The sequence below is a fragment of the Anopheles darlingi genome, chromosome 2 (genome assembly GCF_943734745.1).
Source record: "Anopheles darlingi chromosome 2, idAnoDarlMG_H_01, whole genome shotgun sequence".
Classification (NCBI taxonomy): Eukaryota; Metazoa; Arthropoda; class Insecta; order Diptera; family Culicidae; genus Anopheles; species Anopheles darlingi.
The window spans coordinates 30643029-30669402 of NC_064874.1; the positions used below are offsets into that span (position 1 = coordinate 30643029).

The following is a 26374-nucleotide window of genomic DNA, read 5'->3' on the forward strand; positions in this document are numbered from 1 at the left end:
TCCCGTTCGTAGCATCCCGAAAAATGAAGGGAAAATTGTGTTTGGTTGATGGCCGGTGGCAGGAGGAATGGCGGCAACAATATTACTTTCGATGAGATATGTGTGTTGGCCTCTGGTCGGTAAATGAAAATGCGGGTGCCTCCTCGACCCTCGTGGGCGATGGTGGTCTGTTGCTGCTGCTGCTGCTGTCCGTAGCCGAGGAACGGAGGATGGTATCATCCATCCATCTATCCCTATCCCGAGAATGCTTGAATGTGTAATAGATGTGCGTTTTTATTTTTATTGCCATCTTGGCAACTTCTGTAAACACTCCCGAGCGTGCTGCACGAACAGCAGCAGCAGCAGCAGCAGCAGCGGCCGGAGGGTGAACGTGGGACGACTATCCACTCACTTAAGTGCCTATATTTATCTTGTTTCAATCGGTATCGCTTTTCCTTCCCCGGTGGGGGGCGGTGGAGGATGAAAATCGGGGAATTTTGAGGGTTTCGCTGCTCCTTCATTATTGCCGTTGTTTGTGTTTTTGTGAACGAACGACTCGCTCCGTTCCCCCACCCGCGCGGACCAACGACTTCCGTAGGGGAAATGGACCTTTTCGAGGAGAGGTCGAGGAGGAGGGTTTCGTGGTACGTGCGGGGTTTGCCTTCGACCAATTCCCTCTAGAGACGATGCTCTCCAGATGTGTGTGTGTGTATTCGAGGAAGAACTAAGCACTCATCTCGTTCGATTCAAATGGAGTCAAATGATCCCACTATTAGCAAGAGGAAGTTGTCGGTGCGAGGCCAGTCTCGTGCTTAGTAGGGGCTCGTGTTTGAGCAAATGTTTTCCTCCAAATCTGATTTACTGCTCACGGCACGGATTGAAGAGATTTTTTCTGCTCCTGAAGTGGGGTATCGATTGTCCATGATTTGTCTCGTCTCTTTATGAGCACTATACTCTCGAGTGGTAAACGGTTAGCTGTTGTGGTGCTAAGTTTCTGGAATTTAGACTATCAGTGTCCCTTTTTCAATTCCTTTGTGATCTGTGGAATGCACGCAAGGCGCAATTCTTACATCATTTTTGCTACAGAAAGTGTCACTGTATGAGTTTTAAATACGTAATTTTTTATTCAACTTTTCTGTCAGAAAAGGTTTATTATGTTTATACCTTCACCTTTTCTTTGATTTTGAGATTCTTTGATCGGCCAAAGGTTTCTAACCTGTTTAACCGCGATAGATTTACTTACTTCTAGTAATTTGTTGATAATATATCAATAATATTGTTTTAGTTAAGATGCATAAAGAAATGAAGATACTGGATAAGATTGTATAGGATGTTATTTTATCTCATAGTCGATGCTATTCCGATAAATGGAATCATCGAGTAGGCTTTCGAAACTTCTAGATTCCTTCTCAATTCCAATAGCGTGTATTCATCCTTGTAAACACTGAAACAATCGCGATGTTAATGATGAGTCCTCAGCTAACGCTCCGGTGCTAACATCGTAATAAATACATTTACCCGTCAACCTTCAACCGGAATAAACTCCGTAAACCGCACAGGGGAAAGAGAGAGAGATAGAAAAGGAAGAGAGTGGTGTGATGAATATACAATGTGGATGCCCGGATTGAACTCTCATCTAAAGGCAATGCCACTTCAGCTTCAATCCATTTTTAGCGATGAGAGAAGAAGCTGCTAACGGCGGCTGCCCCCGGCCCGGCCGGTCCCAGGGGCGAGAATCCTTCGAGCGTCAGGGGACCGATTCCTATCCCACTTACAGGTTCCGGTTGTGTAAATGCTAATTCATTCGAAGAAGAAGAACGCCATTCACACAGCTGGACCCCGGCTTGACGCAATGCTGCCATGCGGTTCCTGTCTGGCGTGCACTGCTGCTGCTGCTGCGTCATGAATGCTAGAACATGTTATAAGTGTTCTCCTTTGTGGTATGAGCAGACAGCCAGCAGCATCGGACCCTATAAACGCGTTCAACGAGAGCCGACTTCCAAGCAGAGTAGACCACATGACCTATATTGAACCTGAAATGGGAATTGTTGGAGGGCTCGGAAGAAGAGAGCCCACGGGGGATGGTAAGGCGCAAACAACAAAAAAACTCCCGAAGGAACTACAACAGCAAACAATTATCTTTAAGTGATTTTTCTACACTTCGTTCGTCACGGGGTTCCGACGCTTCTCGGTGCCCTTCGGTTTCGTTTCGATGCCCCGGTCTCTGTGGTGGTGTATCGAGATCCGGTCTTTAGAGCCAAGGACCCTAGAAACGCATAGGGATCCTCAGGGCCGTCAGCTCAATGTTCCCCGAGTTGCCGAAACGCATTGAACAATCGTGTCCCTTCTCCTATCGCTCCGTGGTCCCGGCACAGAGTGTAAATAATACCAATAAGCCCCTGCCCTTCTCTCCTCGATCGTCCTCCTAGAGAGGCGTCCGTGTAAGGCAACAACATCAACAACGCCGAAGAAAAGAAGAAGGAAAGCGAAGAGCGAAATAGGGCACAAAAGGAAGTGAAACACACCAATAACAACAGCAGCAGCAGCACGAGAGATCCTGCCACGACCCAGCACGATCGGGAGTCGGATAAAGAAGCTCAGAGCCAGCTGTAGGTAAAGGAGCAGCCCTCCTGCTGGGACCGCATTATGCGACGAAGACCCCTAAATTAAGGGAAGGATCATTGGCGGCGGCGCAGCTTGCTCGCAATTCCAAATGAATGGTCCTGTTCCTGTTCCTGTTGCCCGTGCAGGTCTCATGTTCACAGGACCTCAACCTCAGCTTCTCACATCCCGCCCCCCGGCACAGGCCTCAGGCGTCACCGACTCCGGTGGATTTCTTTGCATTGCGCGCCGCTTTGTCGGAACTGTTGTCGTCTGGTTGCTGGTGGCGCGGCGTGATGGTGTATCCGCTTCGGTTCACTTCGCAATCCCTCGCACCGGGGATCCAGTTCCTCGGGTGTGCGTGTGTTCGCGCAAAATGGTGTGAAATAGACCCGAGACAACACACCCTTCATTACGAGGGAAAGGATTATATGGGAGTATAAATACCGTACGCCGGTTTGTTGGTTTTTTGTGTGTGTATGTTAAGGTATGTTTTTTCCCATCCCGATCTAATCCAGTTGGTACAATGGGTCTCTTCTGTGCTCTGTCTGATCCCGGTGAAGGATAAAATTATTACCAAACATTACACCGTAATTACAGCTGCGCTTTGGCGGCCATAAACCGAAACCGACCGATAGATAAGTGGAAATCCGGCGGCGGTGCGCAATTCGACATGCTGATAACCGATTGATTCCATTTTTGTTAGCTGGCATCGGAAATCGAAGGACCTTGGCTGTGGAATTGTTCATTCTTCTCGTAGCACAGAATATCCTTTCTGTGGTTTTGCTAGTTATATTGAACCTTCTGCAATTTCGAAATCATGATAATTGGCACCTCATATCATGAGCAAGGCCCGGTATCGAAAACCACGCTATGGTCATCGTCATCGTGCTTACAAATGTGTGCCTGTACCTGTCATATCGGCATGTCTCGACAAGGATACGATAGAGTACCGTTACCATAACAGCAACTAGAACACAGTATCGCTGGAATCGCCCCCAAAACCCCCAACACGGACGGACACCAGAGATGCGACACTAATTTGCTATCCGTCCTGGTTACATGTCACCGCTCTATTGCCGATCAGCACGCGCCAATGGCTGCAATTCGGATTAATTACAGCAGCCGACCCAGGAGGACCATACTCGACGTTCGGCGAGCTGCTATATCGAAGTGTATTGGTTTGGTACCGTGTGATAGCGTTCGAAGAGACGCACGGCTGGTGATGTTGGGACAGGTGGAGAAGGTGACATCTACTTGTGCTTCCAGTTCAAGGGGCGGGTCCACATTGACTGACGTGCTTGTGATATGATGAACTTAGCCGTTGATTTCAATTCAACAGGAAGCAACAGGGGAAGTGAGCTAGTAAGATAGGAGCGAGATAGATCGATCTGATCCGAACGGACCGGGTTGCTTCCACATGTACGGCTTTTCAAAATGGACGTTCCGAGTATCTGTATGGGACACTGTGCGCGCAAAAGTTAATCAAATGTACGGTGCCATCCGATCGATCGACTGTGGCCACCGTTTGCTGTACGCTTCCGGTGTGTCCCCGGCACGATACCGCTTCTGGAGCGATACTCTGTGGAAGCTCTCAACCAGCGGACCAATGGACAGACGAGACACACGCAGACCCGCCGAACGAATGACCGATCCATGAACACATTTTTGTGTGTACTCATGGATACGACGGTCAATAACTCCAACACGAGAACATGGAAGGTTCCGGAACTACCTCTGGTCTGCTCCGAAATGGATTCTTTTATGTCACGGAGTCATTGAGGTTAGGTTGCAACCACACGACGAACCGGGCCGATGGTCCGTTACTCTGTTTTAACGACTCTCCCCCCTCCGGTCCCCTTCGTGTCGCTAACCATCACGATACGACGATGGACTGAGTTGTGCATGCTGTGGGTTTGGGCTGTGCTGCATTGCCATGGTATCCCATTTCTTCTTCTCTCGAATGTACCGGGCACACTGCGACACAACTAGCGAGGTTGGCAATGGTTGACGAATGCAGTGCAGTGAGCCATAAATAGTAGAGAGTCACAGCAAGCGGAGAGTATGGTCGCCATTATTGCACTTTCATCAAGAATTTTCCAAACGCCCCCTTTCCGATGGTGAGCCCGGCGGTGAGATGATGATGATGGTGCTATTGCTACTGCTACTGCTGCTGTTGCCATCGGTTACGGTGTCGACGGTTGGTTCTTCCTGTTGCGATGATACCGGGAACTGTGACCTGTGTACTTCTCGGCTAGCGGCCATTGGTTTTCCGTGGAAAATTGATTCCATGGGCGGCAACCGTGCACTCGTACTCGTGGAGTGTATCTACTTGTCAGGGGTGGTAATTGTGCGTTCATGTCATCACCGGAATCGGAACATTAACGAGAAATGCAATGTGCCGTCGTTTTTCGCGTTGATGTGATACCGTTCGACTATTTCGTGATCACTGAAGCGCTTGTCTTTGTAGTGAGAAGCAGTAAAGGCGCGTTTCTGAATAATTTAATAATAGAGATTTTGAGCAATACTACCAATTTTAGATAATCGGTCTGTTATATAGAAGTATTATAATCTTTCGAAGTAAATCGCTTAAATTGTCGATTTGTGTATCCGCCTACTACACTCTTGCAAAAAACGTAAAAAGATATGTTGCTGATGTTAGCGGTTACTTTCTCTTGGTCTTTTGAATGCACTCATCATAGTAGACACTGTAGTAGTACCTCCCTTATTAATTCCTTTGCTTTGCGTTTTGTTCTTTCTTTTGCAGTGCAATCGAAACTGGCCCAGAAGCGCCCGGTCACAAGTCCGGCCCCTCCGATACCACCGTCCGCTCAGCAGCTGTTGCATCATCCGTCTTCCTCGCCGCACTCGAACCACATGATCGGTGGACCTAACCATCTGCCACCCGGTGCCTCACCCGGGCTCATTCCTCCACCACCCCAGCAGTCCCAGCAATCGCCGCACGGTGGTGTGCTATCGTCCACAGCGGTTGGCCATGGTGGTGGTGGCCCTCCTGGCAGTACAATGCACGGATCGTCCGGTCCACAGAACGCTTCCTCTGGTGGTCGCAGCAGTAGTGGCGGTGGTGGTGGCGGCAACGGTGGAGGATCGTTTGCGGCTGCTCTGCGCAATCTAGCGAAGCAAGCGGACGGTAAAGACGAAGAACCACAGCAAGGTGTAGGAAGTGGTAATGGTGGTGCTAATGGCGGAGGCCCGGGGCCCGGCGGCGGTGGAGGAAATGGAGGAAGAGACAGAGATCATCGGGATCGGGATCGGGATCGTGAACGGGATCGTGATGGCGGCGGAAACGGTGGCACCGGTCTACCGATGGATGGTCGAGGGAGTTCTTCGATGTCATCGATGGATCGAAGGGGAGATGAGTCACGGGGTGGTGGTAGTATCATCACCGGTGATGGTCGCATCCGTAGTGCACCGGATTCCGGTCGCGGCGGTGTCGAAGGCACGAAAAAGCAGCACCTACAGCAACAGCGTTCCTCACCACAGCCCCCGGAGAAGGTAGGTGTATTCGAGACGCTGGTAGGAGGAGCGACAAAGAAAGAGTATAAACATTATGAAAGCTTAGTTAGTCATTCCATTAGTCCAATCGAAGCGAATTCATTAGCAACTGTCTATGTTAAAATGAAAGCTAATGTCTGTAATGATTGTATTACGAATCTCGAATCTAACATATGTCTTTTAACCCTCCCCCAGATGCCACGTTTGAATGCACCGAGCTCGAATTCGATCCAATCGGAGCTATTGGCCCGGAGTGGTTTTCAACCGTACAGACCGGATGACCGTCTGCCGCACCCAGGCGGGGCCTTTCCGATGGATGCTTACTCGGCCGCGTTTGGTTCCATTCCTGGAATGCCTCCCGGTAAGGATGCTGCACAGTTCCTGTGGCCTGTTCAGCCCACACGACTCGAGTACCAACCGACTGTTTCCTGTTTGTTCCGTCTCTCAACAGCAAATCTCTTCAATCCGGCGGCACTAGCGTATCACGATCCGGCCATCTATCTCGACCCACGGTATCAGATGCTACGGGCCGGTGCCCATCATTCGGCGGCCGCTGCCCATCAGCTCTACTCGTCGCTACCCTATCCGCCCAATCTGTACGGGATGCTGCCAGGTATGGGTATGCCAAGCATTCACGAGCGCATGAAGATAGAGGAGGAGCACCGGGCGGCTAGGATGCGTGAAGAAGAACGCGCCCGTGAGGCCCGTGAAGCGGCGATCGAGCGCGAGAAGGAGCGTGAGTTGCGGGAACAGCGCGAACGGGAACAGCGGGAGAAGGAACAGCGTGAAAAGGAGGAACGTGAGCGGCTGCAGCGTGAGAAGGAGCAACGCGAGAAGGAAGCTCGTGAGCGGGAGCAACGGGAGAAGGAACGTGAACGAGAGGCTGCCCGGGAGCGTGAACAGCGCGAACGGGAACGTGAACGGGAACGGGAACGTATGATGCACATGATGCCCCATTCGCTGCCCCGACCATTCTTCTCCATCCCGGGACTACCACCGGGGCTGTCACCGCAGCTCGGGTTGGGTATGCGCCCGCAGGGACCCCTCGGATTGGCGGCGCACCATCCGCTACATCCGTCGCTCGGGCTAAGCATGAGTCTCGGATTGCCACAAGTGCCACAGCCACCGTCGGCGTCATCGCTCAATCTGACGCACCCATCGGCGGGACTGGTCCCGCAGCCACCACCCCCCGGCAGTGCCCTTGGTCACCCGTCGATACCGACGAGTCTGGCGGCGGCCGCTGCCGCATACAGCCACAGCATCGCCTCAACGATGAACTCCTCCTACCACTCGTCCATGGCGCACATGGGCGGACTGAATCTGTCGCATTCGGCGGCCGCGTTGGCCTCGGCCCAGAACCTCAGCCTTGCCGGTCACATTCCACCACCGGCACACCTATCGGCCGCCGGTTCTCCGGTTCTACCCGTAGTGTCGTCGGCTAGCGGTGGGGCTGTCGGCGGTGGTCATCATCTGGCTCCCTCACCCCATCATCTCTCACCCCACGGCGCTCCGTTGGCGCTAACGTCGAGCAAATCGTCCACCCATCCGTCACCACATCCGGCGACCCGAGCTTCCCCTTCATCACCGGTGGTAGCGGCCCCTAGTGGTCCCATCAGCAGTAGTAGTACGAGCAATAGCAGCGCAGCACCACCACCGCATCCATACTACACGGCCGCGGCAATGGCCGCCGCTGCTGCAGCCGCCGTTGGTTCACCACTCTCGCTGAGTAGCAAACCGCATCCGGGACACGGTGCTCCACCATCATCGGTCGGTAGCAATCATCATTTGCATCATCTGCAACCACCGCATCATCATCCGCCCTTATCACACCCCGGAGCCCAAACGCAACCCTCACCCCACGGTCCACCGTCGTCGTCGGCGTCCTCTGCGTCATCGGGGCCCGCACCACCACCGGGTAGTCGAAGCAGTGCCGTGATTACTCCGCCCTCGAGTGTTACGTCTTCGCACTATCAGGCAGCGGCGGCAGCAGCCGCTCATCATCAGCATCACGCTGCACTGGTGGCCGCCGCAGCAGCTGCAGCCGATCAGCGGCACGCTGCTGCTCATCGCAGTGCCAGTGCACACCGTATTGCTGAACCATCAGCTGCACCTTCTACCGGGCTAGGGGCACCACCACCACCACCGCCTACATCGGCATCGCAGGCTGCATCCGGTCCGGATCACAGTGTAAATAGTACAAATGTCGTTAGTATTAGCAGCAGCAGCAGCAGCAGCAACAGTAACGGTAGCACCAATAGCAACAGCATCAACAATATGGCCTCAAACACTCCGAATGAGCCATTGGCTACGAGCGGCTCTAAATCACGCTCACCACCAGCGGCGGTTGCATCAATTGGTTCTAGTATGCCAGCTGGTCCACCGCTAGGTGACGGTATTGCGAACAGCCTCGTCATCAAGTCGAATACCGCCAGCACTGCGCAACCGCTGGATGATGCGACCGGTGGAGTGATAACGAAACGACGCAGTTCATCCTCACCGGTTGACCGAAATGCAGCATCAGCAAACCAACCGGCAGCTGGTACTGGTGCCGAACGCCCAGAAACCAATGGCGGTATGTCCGATTCACGACCCGGTTCGCGTAGCATCGAAACGACGGATGCAGGGTCGACTGCCGCTGCTGGAGTGGTGAAGGATGCGAAGGAGTCTATTGATGCTACTGGTGCTTCCGTGCAAGGTACCAATGCGAAGGAAGAAGCAACTGCGAAAGAGCTAGCGGCCTCTCCTCACGACAACGGAACCAGCAACAACGATGGTGCCGGTACAGAGAAGCATCATCGGCAGCACCAATCGCCACCGACGACGATATCCGGCAATAGCAACGGAGGTGGGCCACCACAATCGCTTGGTGGAACTGTGACGGAAGGTAACACATCTGCTGCCAGCAATTTAACGACTGTGGCCACGGGAGCACCAGGCAGAGAGACCGGCAACAACGATAGCCGGTCTCCTCCTCTGCTGACATCAAACACAACAAACAACAACAACAACCACAGTTCCGGAGCAACCGCAGGTAATAAGATGCCGGAAAGCGGAACAGTAACCACGGAGCACGAGCATGAGCGCACGAAGGTGTCTACCGGTAGTTCGATTAAGCTTAATAGTGGTGCTGAAGGTGTAGCAGCAACACCAACACCACCACCAGCAAAGCGTGATCGACGATCGCCACTTATGCCTCATCACCACAACCCAGCTAGTGCCCGGGGGGGAGTGATGGCCGATGAGAAGATGGATGACTCGCCTGCCGAACCGATCACGTTGGCTGCGAGTACAGAGAACGGAAAGAAAGGCAGTGGTGGTGTTGGCGGTTCGCTGACGGGTGCTAATGGTGAACCGACGGTAGCTATTACTTCGGCCACCAACACCAGCGTCATTGTTAGTGAGGCACTGAACAATGGAGCGAGAGGAGAAAATCGGTGAACCTTTCTCAAAACGCATTAGCATTAGTAGCACTAATAGTAGCAATAGCTCTAGTAGTAGAAGTAGTAGCAGTAGTAGGCCCCTAGCCAAATGTTCTTTCATGTTTAAGAACGTTCGCGAAATATAAATCACGTGGAGGAGGCTCCGTTTTGCGAATGGCGATCTGACTTAACCTTTGGTCTTCACATATCCTATCGAAAACGAATAAAACGGCACAAAATAATCATCCTGGCAGAAAAGTGTGTTGTGTATAGGATGACGGACAGTGGTAGGCACGATGATGATAGTTAGGCGTAAGACGACTTGCATTGTAATTTGTTGTAAATACTTGACGAACTTAAAGTTAGGCTAGTAACAAACACACCCGACATGGAGCAGTAAAGACGTGTAGGTGACAGGTAGGGAAAAGCTGACCGGCAGAAGTTGGGAGCTGTTGCGGTAGTGTTTCGTTTCTGAGGTAGTTGTCAATGATGTAAGGAGAAGAGAGATAGACCTTAGCTTCCTGAGCGAAGGAGAGGCTAGGCTACCTTACCCAAGGAATAGATGGCTACATTGTAAGCTCACCGATTGGTGGTTCCATGTGTTAGTCTTTTAGCTTAGTAAGTTAGCTGTTTTAATTTTACGCTACTTTACTCTCTCACCACCTCTCTCACACACATACACACACTCTTTCTCTCTCTATGTCGTAAATCACCTGCTTCTTATCTTTCGCTTTTTACCTCGATGTAACTTTGCATATTCGAGATTTTTCCGGTTGCCGGTTCTGTACCTACCAGCCAGATGCAAACCAGTCTATTAGATAAGAGAAGATCGAGTTAATAATGGGATGGGCAAATAGATGTACCAATCCAGAGCCTCGTTACGAAGATCTTATACTTCTTCCGCCGTGAAGTAGCGTAACCATTCTTAACTTGTTCGTTTGTAAATTCGAAGCTAGTTGTAAGACATTCATTTAAATATATATAGCCCCTACCGAATCATAATCCCTCTCCTTACTCGCCACGAGGTCTAGGCATATGGTCCTCCCGTTTCCCATGGCCCGTCGCACGCACTACGCTTCGATTCCTTCCCTATAAGTGGGCTCTTACTTTAGTTGCAACAATATCGCGAATGCGAAAGGATAAATAATCGACGAGCGAGGCAAAGGAACAGAAAGATAGATAGAGAGAAAATGAGAGATAGAGGAGTGTATCATACCTACGAAAGCTTACTCAACCGGTGAGTGCTAGGGTGTGTTTAGTGTTAGAGGCGGTTACAGTACCTAGAGATAGATAGGCACGTTACTGGATCGGAACCGGAATGGTCAGACAGCTTAGATAGAGAAGGAAGGTGTGACGTAGCTGCGCAGAAGAGGTGCAGATGGCGAATACGCTGTGTGTAGTGTATTGTACACTGGGCGACCGTGAAGTGCTACGTAAATGTAAAAAAGCGAGGAAACAAAAAAAGAAACACACACAGACACAGAACAGTTATCAAAAGCATGAAATGTGTTCCGTTTTGTTTTTTTTTTATTTTTCACTTTCTTCATTTGCTGAAGTATAATTTACATTCGAAAATATGGGTGTTTTCTTCCGTTCGTCTTCCTCTCTCCGTTTGTATATTCATTTCAATTTTGTTATATTTGTTGTTGCAATTTGTGATTAGCTAATGACGATTGCGATTTATCTCATTTACAGTTCCTTTAGTTACACACACGACCATGGACAACAAGACACGTAGGCATGAGAGTCGATCCGTACTGGAATACGGCAGTAATTTGAAATTTGCCATTAATGACATGCGTTGAGAATGATGCCCATTTCAACTCATTAAAACTTTAAACCATCTATCACGCCTCTTTCTTTCCCCATCAGATGATAACAACAATCCTTCACCGCCGACAGTAGCCGAAATCGTCAACGGAAATAGTAATAGCAGCAGCAGCAGCAGCAGCAGCAGCAGTAACAGTAGCAACGGTGGCGGTGGTGGTAACGGTACGAGCCGAGATAGAAGTCCAACGGTGGCGGGTAACGGTAGCGGCAGCTTCGCTGGCTAGCGATCACACACCGGACGCCCTTCGCAGCGACGCCAACACCGAAAATGAGCCCTTTGGCCATCAAGCAGTGATACCGGGGTCAAGAAGAACGATTGTTTATAAATATCAGTGTCTAGACGGGGAGACGGGAATAGTAGGGCGAAGCCATACAGTGATCACGATCCATATTACTTCTACTATACGTGATGCTCTAGTAGGGGACGGCCAAGTGACAATTGTGATAAAAACAATGAATCCAAACGCAGACGCAAGCAGACGGCCTGCTCCTGCTTGCGTGTATGAATGTGTCTCAACTGTGTACGTTGTACTATAGCCAAACAGAAGCAGAAGAGTTATTATATCGTGGACGCGGAGAGGATGCAACAGCGGTAAAAGCGTATCCTGTCCCCTCTTCTTTCCCTACTGACTTGAGGTTTACTTCAATGATGATGAAATTGACGATTTGTGGAGGAACGGCAGGGGTGAGGGGATCACGAGCGACTGTGAATGTATCCTTGGGTTCTTGTAACGAGATGATGAGACTAATGAACTGCTGGTTCCGTAGGCACGGGACAACAGAATTGTAGGTTTGAGAGAAGCATTCGAAACAATTTGTAAAGTCTAACCTTCTCACCACCCTGCCGAGGATGCGTATGCGGCGTGTGTCTGTGTATATATACATACCATTGGGCACGCACAGCGCAGCAGAACTTGCTAGCGCTCTTTGTGCAGGAACAGAAAACAGCTAGTGTGTGAAGCGAAGAAAAAGAAACCCGAAACATTTAGATAGCTACAAAGGCTACTCTGTTAGCATAATGCCAGATAACAGAGAACAGCGATCAAGGGCACGATTTGTACTCCGTTTTAAGGGAGCAATAGAAGCGACGCGCCAATGCAGCGGCTAACAAATGAATGATGTTTGTAGAAGACAAGCCGTTGGAATCGACAACGTTCTGGAGGAATGTCGTTGCACCCGGGACAACAGTAGGAAGGAAGGAAGGCAACAGCGAAGGGTGCAGATATGGTCCACTGCACTACATCCTCGCCGGGGAGATACTCTCGAGCGAATCAGAGGAGCAAACACTATGTTTGGCAATAAAGCGGTTGATAAACGAAGTGAAACGGGATGCTAAATGGAATAAACGCACTCAAGAAAATCATCCTTATGTCGGACATTTATCGTTGAACATGTTGAAAGAAGCAAAGCATTTGAATCCATTCGAAAGCTCGTCGAAATAAAGTAAGAGAAACTGGGTAAGTATGTCAGTTGCAGTCCGAGAACATATTTAACAAGGGAAATTTAATTAACTTCTGCAACTTACAGTGGTGTCGATCGCCTATCAATTAGTTTCATTTGTCCTCCAGGATTCACCTAAACGATGGATCCGTGAACGTTGAGACCACATTTGAAGAAAGCGTTACTCCGGTGGTATGTGCTGTGTGTGCGTAAGGCAAGAAAGGTTTTATTTGCTCGTGTTCTATAAGAATACTGTAGATGAAAACCCTGCTTTCCAGGAGGGTAACAATGCTAGAAGACTAATCAACACAGTTGGGAGTACCGCTGATTTTGCATCTTGGTCCCAATCTGGCTACATGCTCGTGCGGGCGCTCTTTAGCTCTCCTCCAAAGTGATCAATAAGGATCTCTCCTAAGCGATGTAAAAAACCGTTTTACGATCAAAAATCCTATCCTATCCTATATTCTATAAAAAGGTTGACTGAACCAGTCTAAAGCTACAGTTTTTTTATTTATTCTTTTGTTTTCCTTTATGTTTTTGGCACTAGAACCGTTCAAAACAAGCCGCGGCGCAACGCGCGGCGGTGAACGAACGGAGTTTTAGAATTGGATTAAACGAAAGGCGGAACCCGGAACATTTATGGATACGCGCCTTGGAAGAGAAACTTGGAAGAACAAACGTGATTTGAACGCAGAACAGTACATGTGTGTGAGTGTATAGGATAGTGTCGAAGAGGGTCTCTAGTTGTAGTATGGTCTACTTGAACATGACGATCACGATGATCAGCAGAATCACGATGAGAACGAGATAGAAGTTAAAGTTGAAGCCAATGTCGTACCATCAGACGGATTCCTGGGCCATCCGGTACTCGTAAACGCTGCCGCGCTCGGTGAACGCCTTCATGGCCTTGATGGCCGCTCCTCCGTCGAGGCACGGCGGTAGTGTGTCATCGGCCGCCTCCGACACCGGTCCATAGCCACCACCGCCGGGCGTTTTCATCGAGAACAGATCTCCCGGACCGACCGCGATGGCCGTCTTGGCACCGATGTTTACCGTACGGCCACGGTGCTTCACCAGCAGGTTGAGACCGGGCTTACCCGGTTCCCCACCTGCCATTCCGTACGGTCGCAGCGTGCGACGTTCTGTCAGCACCGACAGGGTCATCGGACGGCGGAATAACAGCTCCCGGTGTACCCCTTCGCCACCACGGTATTGACCAGCACCACCGCTGGCATCATCCCGTAAGCTGAACCGCTTCAAGATGATCGGATAGCGCAGCTCCAGTATCTCCGGATCCGTAATGCGCGTGTTGGTCATATGCGTATGGACACCGCCCACACCGTGCCACCCCGGACCGGCACCACTGCCACCGGCCACCGTTTCATAGTAACCCCAGCCTTCCTCACCGATCGTCACGTTGTTCATGCAGCCCTGCGATGCTGCACAGGCACGGAAAGCGGCCAGTACCGTATCGACGACGCGCTGCGATGTCAGCACATTTCCACCGACCACGGCGGCACCCTCCGATGGATCTAGGATCGAACCGGGCGGTACGATAACCCGGATCGGTGTCAGGCAACCCTGGTTCAACGGTATATCGTATCCGACCAGACACCGCAAGCAGTATATCAGAGCGGACAGTGTGATGGCTCTCGGTGCATTACAGTTACCGCTAACCTCCACCCCGGTCCCGGTGAAATCACAAATGGCCGAACCAGCATCCTCATCGATCTGTACCGTCAACCGTATCGGAGTACCGTCATCCATCAGCTGCTCCGCTGCCAGCACGGTGGTGCCCGTCCGAAGCCGTGCTTCCGTGGCCACCTGACGGAGCATCTCGCGCACGGCCAGCTCAGCATTGGCCTGCATATGGCCCATGTACGCCTGAACGACCCGTAATCCGTACGCACCGATCAGTTCGGTTACAAGCGCAATCCCCTTCTGGTTGGCCGCAATCTGGGCCCGCAGATCGGACAGATTGTCCGACAGGTTGCGCGTACCCGGTGCACCGATCGGATCCGGTGCAGGCCGCGTCAGCCGCTCGATGATGGCTGCCTCCTGGAATACGCCTCCATCGACCAGCAGGAACGACCGGAAGGCGGCCCCTTCCTGGGCGAGCGAAGTCGAATGGGGTGGCATCGAACCGGGCGTGATGCCACCGATGTCCGCATGATGGCCACGGGAAGCGACGAAAAAGACGGGCTTTCTTGCCAGTTGTTCCTCGTCCTCGTCCTCCGGTGCAAAAACCGGTGTGATGACGGTCAGATCGGGCAAATGGGAACCACCGGCCTGCGGATGGTTCGAGAGGAGCACATCACCCGGCTTAAGAGTGTCACCACGAACACGTAGCTGATATTGGACCGTTTCCTGCATCGCACCAAGATGCACCGGGATGTGCGGTGCATTGCTGACCAGCCCACCGTCCGGACCGAACAGGGCACAGGAAAAGTCGAGCCGCTCCTTGATGTTGGTCGAGATGGCGGTCCGCTGCAGCACCCTTCCCATCTGCTCCGCAATGCTCATAAAACGATGATTGAAGATACTCAGCTGCACTGCATCGAGCCGCTCATCGACAGCAACACTCGCCGCCGTCGCTGCCGCATCGATTTCAATCGTCAGATCACCGCGCCGCGTCACGGATACCCGGGCACCCGGCTCGATGACAATCGTTGACAGTTTGTCGATCAAGATGGCGGGTCCGACGAGTGTGGTCCCGTAGCGCAGCTTGCTACAATCGTACACCGGCGTTACCTGACGACCGACACCCTCGAAGTAGGCAATGGTTGTCTTCTCCGCATACAGCGGCAAACCAGCGCCTACCGTAGACGCCGTCTCGTCATCGATCGCGGGCTCATCAAACAGTGTCGCACGGCCGCAACCCCGTACCCTCACATCATCCACCAGAATGCGGCGTCCTTCGAGCACGAATCCGAACTCACTACGATACCGCTCACGGAACGTACGTCCAAAGTCTCCGAAGCCGTACACCGTGTGGTCCGGCGTTTCGACGACGCGATCCGGCGAACACATCAGCGCACAGTCCGTGCCCTCGTACCGGAGATGCAGATAGGGCTCTAGTACGATCGAATTCGTTTCGAGCCGGAAGCCCTGCCGTTCCAGCTGCTCTACACAGCGTGCCGAGAGCACGTTCAGACGCTCCTTGAGAACCGCACGATTGTCCGGGCATAGCTCCAAGCCACACGGTTCCTGCGCTTCATGCACCACATCCGCCAGTGCCATACCATACGCGGACAGTATGCCGGCGTACTTGTGTATCACAACGCGCCGCATACCGAGCTGCCGGGCAATGCTGCAAGCATGTTGACCACCAGCTCCACCAAAGCAGGCCAGCACGTGTCGTGATGTGTCGTAACCACGGGCTTGCGTCAGTGCACGGATCGGTCGGCACATGGCTTCGTTGGCGACGCGTACGAATCCCATCGCAACCTCCTCCAGGGACAGTGTCTCGGCGGTCGTTCCGGTTCCGCTGCTCGATGATCGTAAATGTTCGTTGATCTCTACCCGTAGTACCTCGAACGCCGCCCGAGTAGCCTCATAGTCGAGTGGTTCGTTCTCGGCCGGACCGAAGATGGCCGGGAAATACTCGGGTAGCAACCGGCCGAGAATAAGATTAGCATCGGTCACCGTCAGAGGGCCACCCTTGCGGTAGCACGTCGGCCCTGGATGGGCACCGGCCGACTCAGGTCCAACAACGAACAAACCGGAACGGAAGAACAACCGCGATCCTCCACCGGCCGCTACTGTGTTAATGTCAAGTTGCGGTGCCTGGATCGTCACACCGGCCGTCGTACTCTCGATCACGTGCTCGTACGTTCCGGCGAATCGGGACACATCGGTCGAGGTGCCACCCATATCGAACCCGATCAGCTCGCTCCCGTCGGCATCACGAACACCGGTCACGGCGTACCCGACGACACCACCGGCCGGTCCACTGAGAATGGCACGGGCACCCCGGAAGTGCTCCATCCGCGTCAGGCCACCGTCGCTCTGCATGAACAGTACCTCGGCACCCCGCAACTCATCCCGGAAACCGGCACGAAACCCATCCAGATAACGTTCGACGTGTGGCGTCAGATAGGCTTCGGCGCACGCAGTGAATCCACGGGCCACTAGCCGGCACATGGGCATCGCCTGGTGGGACAGTGTCACGTACTGGAAGCCAAGTTCCCGGGCGATCTCACCGATACGCAGCTCATGCTCCGGACAAGCGTAACTATGTGCTAGCGCTACGGCCAACGATTGTATGCCCGACTCACGGATCGCACCGAGAGCGGTCCGTACTTCCGTCTCATCCAGTGGCACCATCTCGAGGTAGATGGAATCGGATGCACCGCCCAACTTCCGCCAACCGGCCGTATCATCTAGCTGACACAGGCCCTCCTGGGCCGGTACAATCCGTGCCCCTATCTCGACCACTTCCCGATACAGGTTCGTCGGTTTTTCGATGTTCTGCGTTAGGGAAGTGGAAAGAAAGAACGAAATTGAATGAATTAAACTGTGTGTGTCCACGGAGTGTTGGCTTGTTAGGGCTTACCAGGGCGAAGATGTTTGGCCGCGCTTGATTGCCGATTTGCAGCAAATCCCGGAAGCCTTTGTTGACAACCAGGGCCACCGGATCACCGGCACGCTCGAGTAACGCATTGGTGGCTACGGTCGTGCCCATACGCACCCAACCGATCAGCTCCGTGTTGATAAGACCGTCCGGTGTGAGCGCTCGTCCGGATGTTTCCAGCTGCAGCACTCGCCGGATGCCTTCGGTCGGTGCGTCCGCATAGTTAGCCGGATCGACCGACAGCAGCTTCAGCGTTCGCACACTACGATCCGGAGTGATGCACAGCACATCGGTAAAGGTACCACCACGATCGATCGCAAAGTTGTACTTTCCTTCGAAACTTGAAGCCATCTCTTGTTCGTATGCAAAAGCAGTAGCAGCAGCAGCAACAGCGACGAGTTAGAAAGGCGACTGTCTACTACCGCGCAATACGGGCTGATAAGATGGTTTGGTTCCTCACTACTGTGGCCGTCGCGCTTCGTCGGATGATGGACCACAAGGTAATCAAGCTGTCAACGTTTTACAGGAGATAAGACAAAGCAGGCTTTGGAAGCGATGAGGAAGCGCAAAAAATGGCCAGGAAACCGAAAGCAAATACAGTCACGTACTCCGCCACAGGTGAACCCCGGCCTCCGCTGCGCCGCTCTACTTCTTCTTCTTCTTCTTCTGGGTCGACCAACAAAAACAAACCTCGACCAAGGTGTCTTTCAAAGACCAGGTGGATTTTAAAATCGAACGGAAATGTTAGTAAGGTGGCAACGTGCGTTGGTTGCTGCGACCAAACCTCGGGAACGGTTCAAATAATTTATTCAGTGTAGTATCTGCATTCCCTGATTGCCTTCTAATAATATATCTGAAACGTTGTGCACATGTTTCGGAAACACGCCAGTGCTCAGTATTCGTACAGCGAATTTAGATAGTGCAAAAGTGCTCCGGATTGGCACGGAACATTTTACAACCATAAAGATTCCAGTAAATTCCATTTATATTCACTATTTGTTTTAGGCATTGTTTCGGAACTACGTATTACTTACCATTCTGAACTTACTCGAGAGAGTTACCGCCATTTGCTCTTAGTACATGCATGCTACAATCAAATCTCCAGACCCGTAATTGATCCGCTTCACGCCACACGTGCTGTTGCCGTTGTGTTGTGTTGTATGTATTTCATCGTTTGCAGTATAACTATTACACACTATCAGGCGCGTATCAGGCGCTTCGCCAATTTCGCGATTCGAATTCTTTATTACCACCGGCTGGTATCTATATGCATACTCCCGACTCTCATTCCTGAGCCCTATAATTGGTAGAAGCCTATAAGGTATAGTGTAACACATTATGCATTAGTCAAAGGTACTCCACTGTTTGCCCCACCCAGGACGTAGTAATAGTAGTAGTAGGAATGGGAGTTAATTTGAAAACAAGTGGCATGCCAAGATGGATGTTGCTGCTATGTTTGCCTTTGCCTCGCACGTTCATGATAATGTGTGGTGTGGAGACCGCAGTATCCGCTCCACTCCAACGATTCGCGTTGCACTAGAGAAGAGCGCGCTAGGGGAATAGATGTAGTGTTTTTTCTGTTTTATTCATAATCGTTTTTGTTCTGCTTACTGCTTTCTTTTGCTACAATATTATACCCATTCTGCTTGTTGGCTTCTTCCGCTTTGCTTTCGTTAGCTATGTTGATTAGTATGTATATATTTGTATATTTTTATAGATGTTTTCTCTCTATTTTATGCATTGCTTTCTATTACGGTATCCTATTGAGGTCGCGTCCTTGCCACGCCCCGGTGTTCGCTCTCTCGTTCTCTCTCGTTTCGCTGGTGTTTAACATTTTGCTGTGGAAGTGCATTCCTGCTAAGTTTTCCTCATTAGACACGCTGTGCCATCGTAAAAAGGACCTGTAGCGTCGTGTGGCGGTTATAGGAAAACAAGATAGCCCCTACAACAAGGGCAAGAAGAAGGCTAACTAAAAATGAGCGCCTAAATCTAAGCCACATACGCGCACATCGCGGTCACTGTAGTAGAGAGGTGGCTTACTTTCGAAGACACCGATCCATCAATATGTGACAATCCTACGATACTCAAGGCGACGCTGGGTGATAACGCGACCAAAGGCAGCGCATTCTTTGACGCAGCGTCGGTCGCCGTCGCGTCCTAAACCAAGCCGAAGTAGTAGGTAACGACAGTAGGCTTCTTCTAGGCTAATAGTGCACACGCTGGTGTTTACTGGATCCCCGGAGAGTCTCAGAGATGATGCATGATGATATAGTGGGTAGAGTGTAGGTAGGTTTTGTCAAGGTATCGCGGTGTAGTTGTTATTCTATTTATGCTACAACACTGCACACACACACACACACGCACACACAAACATACACGCAATGGTACACGTAACGCATACTGCCATTCCCTATATATCCCAGCCCAGTAGGCCTGTGCTGCTAAATGTGTTCTCACACCGAACGTATAAAACCGAGGAAAATCTTTTCAAGGCGTCGCAAGCGCTTCCTTTAGGAGAGTTTTCTGTGACTGTCTTCTGCAAGGACGTAGTGTACAAAATTGTAATAATTTTAATAATAATAAGAGTAAAAGGAATAACAAAGTTGAATAACCAACTCGGTAAAAAAAAACAAAATATAAATTACGATGAAGTGAAGTAGAATATGTATGGAACGAAACGGTGCGATGATGCAATGGATGCGTGTGCAGAATGCACAATCTCTCCCCTTCTCCTCCCTTCCCCTACAATAAGTTCGCAATAAAATAAACAAAAAAAAAGGAAATGGGAAAGCATATAAACATATTAACGACTTTACGTTCCCACTTTGGCAATCTCCTCTGCCGTTGATCACAATCGTGTACAATCGACACAGCCCAGGGTAGGCGCCTTCCTGGACTCTACGGTCTAATTCGATGCTGTCGCGGTTGCGTTGGCTTTACAGCAGGCCACATCGCCAACCCGGCTGCTGACACCGGATTCACCGCCAGCTACGCTACCGTTCACGGCCTGCTGTTTGCATTCCGTCGCCATGAGCGAGTGTGCCACCGAAATGCCACCGGGGAGTAGCATCCGTTGCGTATGAAAAGCACTACCACCGTTCGCTATCGACATCGATGACGTTGTGGCAGCACCGCCACTGTTGCTGTTAGTGCCGCCACCATGCGTTTGATTTGCAGACGCAGCACAGCTTGAGGATGAAGGGTACTGGTGCTGGACCGTGGGCACGTTGTTGGACGTCGTCGCCATGGTGATGGTCGATATTCGTTGATAGCAAGGACCACAGAGACGTACCGGTTGGTACAACCGCTCGTCCGGCAGATGCGCCGTATACTCGGAGCACTCGGCGCAAAAGATCTGTCCACATGAGCGGCAATGGTGCTTCCGGCGGCACAAGGTGAACTCCATTTGGCACGAGGTGCACCGCGTCACGGCATGGTCCGGTACCCACAGCACACTGGCGCTGGTTCCTACGCCGCTGCTACTGTACTGCATCTGCTGCGACGAGTTGGCACCGGATGAGGGGGCACTCCGATCGTCGACCGCTTCCCACGAACAGTTCGAGGCATTTTCGTTCATGGAGTCAACCATCTGCAAACGAAATAAAAAAGAAGATGAAGACCGCGGGTAATCTACGGGTATTATTCGCACGTATGCACGTTAGAAAAGTCCTTCTTGTTAGCAGCGACGAGCGTGGGAAGCAATGAATCAGTATACACCGGCGTTCACATAAAAATCGCAACAAGTTAGCAACATTCTGAGTCAAAGTTCTAACTATCTGTTTCGCTATTATCCCCTCCTCTTGCAAGCCTCGATAGCGCAGTCGGTAGCGCGTAAGTCTCATAATCTTAAGGTCGTGAGTTCGATCCTCACTCGGGGCAGACATCTTTTTTCTCATTTCTTCTCTGATCTCTTTTTTTACTACTCACAACTTTTTTTTAATTCAAAGCTGTAATGCAATAATTCCAATAACAAAAAATGATTGACAACATGCTATCTGAAACGGAAATGCCATTGCTTTGCTTTGGTTTTTTTTTAGCTCTAATGCTCCCTCTCGGGTGAGTCTGTTGCAGAAGACGAAGCTAACAATGACATAGTTAGTAGTGAAAGGTGAGCTTTAGGCGGACGGAACAAGCACACAAACACACACACACATGGGACACACCAAATAAACAAAAAGAGAAAGAAGCTTATCAACACTTGTCACTAACCAGTTGCGAGGACAGATTCTCGTCGAGAGCATCATCATTATCATAATTACCACCACCACCACCGATACCACCTCCAACACGATGAAGAACTTGCTGACAAGGACGAGAACGCAATGGAACACTGCCTTTGCTGGCCTTTCCCCGTACCACTTCCAGTTCCATAGCAAGCTCCTCACTGTCGTCACTATCATCATCGCCATAGTAATCACTATCGATGTGATGATGCGCCTTTATCTCATCACGATCATCAACCACCTCTAACGTACCCACGGGCGTCCACTGACGCCTCTTCTGTTTAGTACGCTCCAGGAACCGACGTATCGTGCGACAGACACGTGAAGTGTGCGTAAACAGCCGATGGTGCTTGAGGAACTCCTCGCGCAAGCGGCGTTCCTCCTCTTCCGCGCCTCGGATGATAGTTGGACTTTCGTTCTTCTCTTCACGTGACGGTGATGACAGTGATCCATAATTTTCCTCATCTTCGGAGAACAGGATCAGCTGGCAGTGCGCCGACGACCAACATGGTGCTGGTGCACTGTCTACCAGCGGTGGTTCGATTACTTCCGGTGGCGATCGTGTTGCTTCCATCGGTGATGCCGCTAACAGCTGATTGATGAAGAACGGCAACGGATGGTTCTGCTGAGCCACGCTCTCTTGACCGAATCGTCGGCAACGGTGGATTGTCCTGGAAGCGGAGATGCTATTGCTAGCGTAGGGTTCGCTACTATTGCTACCACAACCACAACCCGTGACAATCGTGGCCACCACCGCAGCAGCAGTAGCAGACATCCCCGTTCCTGTAGCAGTGGCAGTAGTGGTGGTGGTGATGGTAGAGGAAGCAGTAGCGAGCAAGCTGCTAGCAACGCTGCTAATGGAAAGGTTGGTAACCGGCACCTATAGTAGTGGTGGTATTGATAACAATTGTTGATCATGATCACAACCGAACACAATCTAGTGTGAGGTGGCGGACACGCGGATAATGCACCAATGTACGACACCTCCCGACAATGGATGGGTGATGAGATAACGGCGGTCATAAGATGTCAGAGGCGTTTCATCGGTAATCAGGTTATACCAGCGAGCGAGCAAGATTTTGGAGGAGCATTTTTGGGTGCGGAGTCATTATTCGCAAAAGCAATCGGCAACAGCACAAACAATAAATAAAGCCCAAGAGAAAAGAAAAAAAGAAGATATAAAAAAGGAAAAATAAAAGATAAATCAGCGAATCAGAATAGTAAATGGCAGTGCGTGGGCTGCGACGGATTTGATAACGCTAAACCACCTGATATGGTACCTGCTCACGTTAACTACGACCGTCCTTAACAAAAGTAGTATGTAATTCTAATGGTTTGTGTTTTTACGCGTGTGCGCCTGTCGTGCGTGTTTGTGTGCTTGCTTAGAGGTATTCAACGAGAGAAAGAAGACACGATCGATCGCGACACACCCTTCAGAACCGCGTATCATTATTGTACTGCAGTGTACCACAATCAAGAGGAAATGTACACCGCCGTGCGCTGTGTTGCTTATGCCAGAGCAGAACAAAAAAAAAAAGAAGCATATCCTAAACGGAAGCAAATTAGTGAAAGCTTATGTTACGGCGACACCTACCGGATCCTCATTGCCGTAATGCTGCTGAACGCTGCTGCTGCAACAGTGCTGACAGGTTTTCTTCAGTAGTGCTAGCCGCGTTGCGTACAGTTCTCGTTGTAGTGCTTCCTCGCGTTGCTGTAAAACGACAAATAGATGATTAAATGTTTATTTCAATATTTACAGATTTTAATTTCAATTTTAAAGCGGACGAATGAAAATTGAACGAAGAACGACTGAAAATTGAAATACTTACCCGATGTTCGTAGACGATCTGCTGGAGACGCAGATTTTGCTCGGACAAGGCGTGTGCCAGACCGTCCGGACAGGAGAAGGTAGCGACAGGGGGTCGGTCGGCTGCGTACGGCACACTCGGCGGAGTCAGTGGCAGTGACCGGGCGCCCGGTGTCGAAAACCGAGAATGTGTGGCACTTGGGGATATACTGTTGTTGTTGTGAGAATGAAGAGCAAATGGTCAGTGAGAGCAGTCGCAAGCACCTGAGTCGACTCGCATAGAATCTTACCTTCCATTGGTTGGTTTGATTGGACTCATGAGGTCTGCTTTCGAGTTAGATGAATGTCTTCGCCTTCGTTCCTTCTGCTGTAGGAGTAGTTGTTGCTGTTGAAGTAATGATCCGGTGGTTGCTGCGGTACTTCCAGCGTACCCGCCACCATCGGCTGCTAGCGTGGTCACCGTGTTACCATGGTGCTTACCACCGTTGCCATTGATTTCGAGCTGCTGAAACTGTGGCTGTATGATGATGCTTTCGTCCATCGCCATCATCATCGACGATAGCATGGAGGGTGGTGTTGTGCTGTTGTTCGCCTTCACCTTGCAGCTATCATTGCTATTGGACTGGGAAGCGATTGAAGGTAATATTGTATCACCTCGACTAGCGCCACCACCGCCTCGATCATCTGTGACATGCCGATCGAGCGATGGATGATCGATTTGATCGGTGTTCGGTGGTACCGAGAAGCCAGCGACGTACGATCGGCCACCAGCGTTAAACATCGACGATGGTTGATTTAATAATTCCTGAAAAAGGGGAGCCCGTAAGAGATTGCCACAGAGATTAGCAACAAAAAAAGGAAACGGTATTCATTCAATGCACTATCGTGATACGTACCCTATCGTAATCCTGACTATCACTATTAAAATCACATCCATTACTATCATCAGTCTGAGTTTTTGCCGTATAGTAATCGCCGGACGCATCGTCCTTTGGTACGTCAGTTACTACCGGTGGTTGCCGGTTGCTTTCGCCACCATTCATCGCTATCAGTCCGGTTAGCCTTCGGGCAGCATGTTGCTGATGATGCTGATCGCTACTGCCGCTGCCTACCCCTAATCTAATACTAGTGCCTTTCGCGTCCCCCACTGGCTGGGTCGTCAATTGGTGGCGTCCTTCGTGCATACTGCGCACCTCCTCATCGGCAACATCGCTCAGTGTATGGCTCGTTACCGGTGCACGATGATGATGATGATGATGATCTGTCGTTCCTTGCGGTTGATACTGATCCATCGGCACAAGCGTGTCGGTGCTGGTTTCGATAGAGCCGTGCCACAGGTTCTGGCTAAGGGAGCTGCTCGTTCCGGATACTTCCAAACCGTTCGGCGACGGTGATGCGCCGATCGTCGAGTCTGGCACGGTTGCAGAAACGTAGAAAAACAGGAGAATTAAAATACCAAAAACAAAATTATAAATAATTACTCGGAGGGTCACTTTTCCCGGCATATATCTGATGTAAAAGACTGTCAAGCGAGGCATAAGGCAGATCAAGGTGTTTTGGTAAGATGTCGATTTGCATTAATGGTAAAACAATGAACATGTAAAAGAGCTTAAACGCAGGACTGACATACAACCTCAGATATAATGCGTGAATTACTTTCTGAACATTTCACATTTGTACATTTGCTGTTCTCATAACACAACCAGACTAACGTCACGGAGTAATCAGCAATTAGGAGGTAAAAAAGATTGTATAAAAAATAACCAAATACCATTCCGTAATCGAAACGTCTGGCACCTTCGTCTTATCAAGGTATAAAAAAACAAAAACAAAGGACAGCATGCAGCCGTTAGATTAGTCGGCCTCCATTTTCCTATTTCGCAACGACAGCTACCGGGTGCTCCTTGGCGCTATTGCATGAAAGATTGAAACCCTTCATCTCCTATGTTCAACGCTTCGTAATAAAAAAAACCGGTTGAATCGCTGGCTCACGTTTGGCCGAAAACGATTATTTCCCTCCTCCTCCTCCTCCGTTCGTCTCGTGTTTGCTGATGTACAGTTTGACGCTGTACGGTGCGCGATTAATCGTCTTGTTTTTGTGTTTTAGTTTATTTGATTCGTTAATCTCTTGCTGATAGTGATACGTACTATAGTAGGAGAGATGATTGGATGAGCGCACAGCAAAGCATGTGCCTATAGGCGTCGCAGTAAATCTGTGGTCAGTTCCACCGTGACTTGGAATGATGAGATAATTCATTAGACGTACCGACTAATATAAGATTTCTATGAACACACATGCTATGTTATCAACTGCAAAATGTCATTCTGCGGTTTCGTTTGTTTTTTTGTACTTCATTGCGCTAGCCATAATTACAACGCTAATGCCAAAATGATTTATTATAAAGGTCACCGCCGTTCGCACTGAATGCCGGTGTATGGGTTTATCCACCTTTTTGGTTTTGTGTTGAATTAGCAAAACCTAATCGCGTCTATGTACCGATCGTGTACTGTCCTGTCCCTTTACGAGACTCTTCCATAAGATATACTATATCTTAACGGGGAGAAAGGAGTCTGACAGTACTCGGTAGAGCACCCTTGACGGGCTCGCCAGTGATTGTTCGAGATAAAGCAAATCATGTGAAAGGAACAGTCGAATCCTTTCTAGCCGAATAGAACGAGCGTCCCGCGATCGTGCCTTTGCTCGCTCACTCTCAACTGGACCGACGACAAAGCATATCTCAAATCTGTGCGTTCCCGTCCCAAAACGTGTCCAAAAGTTTCAGATGTGCCGCCGGAGAAAGTGTTTAATAAGTTTGAAGAGACGCTCGTATTTACCGGCAGACAAACCGCCTCCGACGAAGCCGACTGAGGTTGAGGTGCTGAGGTCGACACTTTCCATCATCAGATCATCTTCGGAGGCTACCGGGCGTCCGATGGTAGCACGAATTAACAAACCACCGCGGCCACCGCCGCCACCACCATCCGG

The 26374-nt window shown here is 50.6% G+C and overlaps 3 protein-coding genes and 1 non-coding gene across 12 annotated transcripts in view; 2 read left to right on the top strand and 2 right to left on the bottom strand.

The window, feature by feature from the left end:
- LOC125949698 (uncharacterized) overlaps positions 1-12832 on the top strand; it is an 89416-nt gene extending 76584 nt beyond the window's left edge. For 2 of the 3 annotated variants that reach the window (XM_049676984.1, XM_049676983.1), the window contains exons 13-15: positions 5348-6096; positions 6292-6457; positions 6548-11014. In XM_049676984.1, the coding sequence (XP_049532941.1) occupies positions 5348-6096; positions 6292-6457; positions 6548-9534 (3902 nt within the window). In that variant the 3' untranslated portion in view covers positions 9535-11014. Of the gene's footprint in view, positions 1-5347; positions 6097-6291; positions 6458-6547; positions 11015-11387 lie in introns of those variants that run through there. The other variant, XM_049676985.1, reaches the window with a different exon arrangement.
- A 155-nt stretch (positions 12833-12987) lies between these two features.
- On the bottom strand, positions 12988-17996 carry LOC125949703 (5-oxoprolinase). The gene is made up of 2 exons (XM_049677007.1): positions 17341-17996; positions 12988-17255 (listed from the first exon to the last, which is right to left on the bottom strand). The coding sequence occupies exons 1-2, from the start codon at positions 17707-17709 to the stop codon at positions 13626-13628; spliced, it is 3999 nt and encodes a 1332-aa protein (XP_049532964.1). The 5' UTR covers positions 17710-17996; the 3' UTR covers positions 12988-13625.
- A 451-nt stretch (positions 17997-18447) lies between these two features.
- The window catches only part of LOC125949700 (myotubularin-related protein 4), a 31108-nt gene continuing 23181 nt past the window's right edge, over positions 18448-26374 (bottom strand). For 4 of the 7 annotated variants that reach the window (XM_049676996.1, XM_049676997.1, XM_049676998.1 and 1 more), the window contains 7 exons: positions 26224-26374; positions 24285-24799; positions 23679-24193; positions 23411-23597; positions 23176-23292; positions 21568-22461; positions 18448-20947 (listed from right to left, as the gene is read on the bottom strand). The exon at positions 26224-26374 is cut by the window's right edge and continues 685 nt beyond it. In XM_049676996.1, the coding sequence (XP_049532953.1) occupies positions 20264-20947; positions 21568-22461; positions 23176-23292; positions 23411-23597; positions 23679-24193; positions 24285-24799; positions 26224-26374 (3063 nt within the window). In that variant the 3' untranslated portion in view covers positions 18448-20263. Of the gene's footprint in view, positions 20948-21567; positions 22519-23175; positions 23293-23410; positions 23598-23678; positions 24194-24284; positions 24800-26223 lie in introns of those variants that run through there. The other 3 variants (XM_049677000.1, XM_049676999.1, XM_049677001.1) reach the window with 3 other exon arrangements.
- Positions 21165-21237, top strand: Trnam-cau (transfer RNA methionine (anticodon CAU)). Its single transcript has one exon. It is a non-coding gene; the product is annotated as a tRNA-Met (tRNA).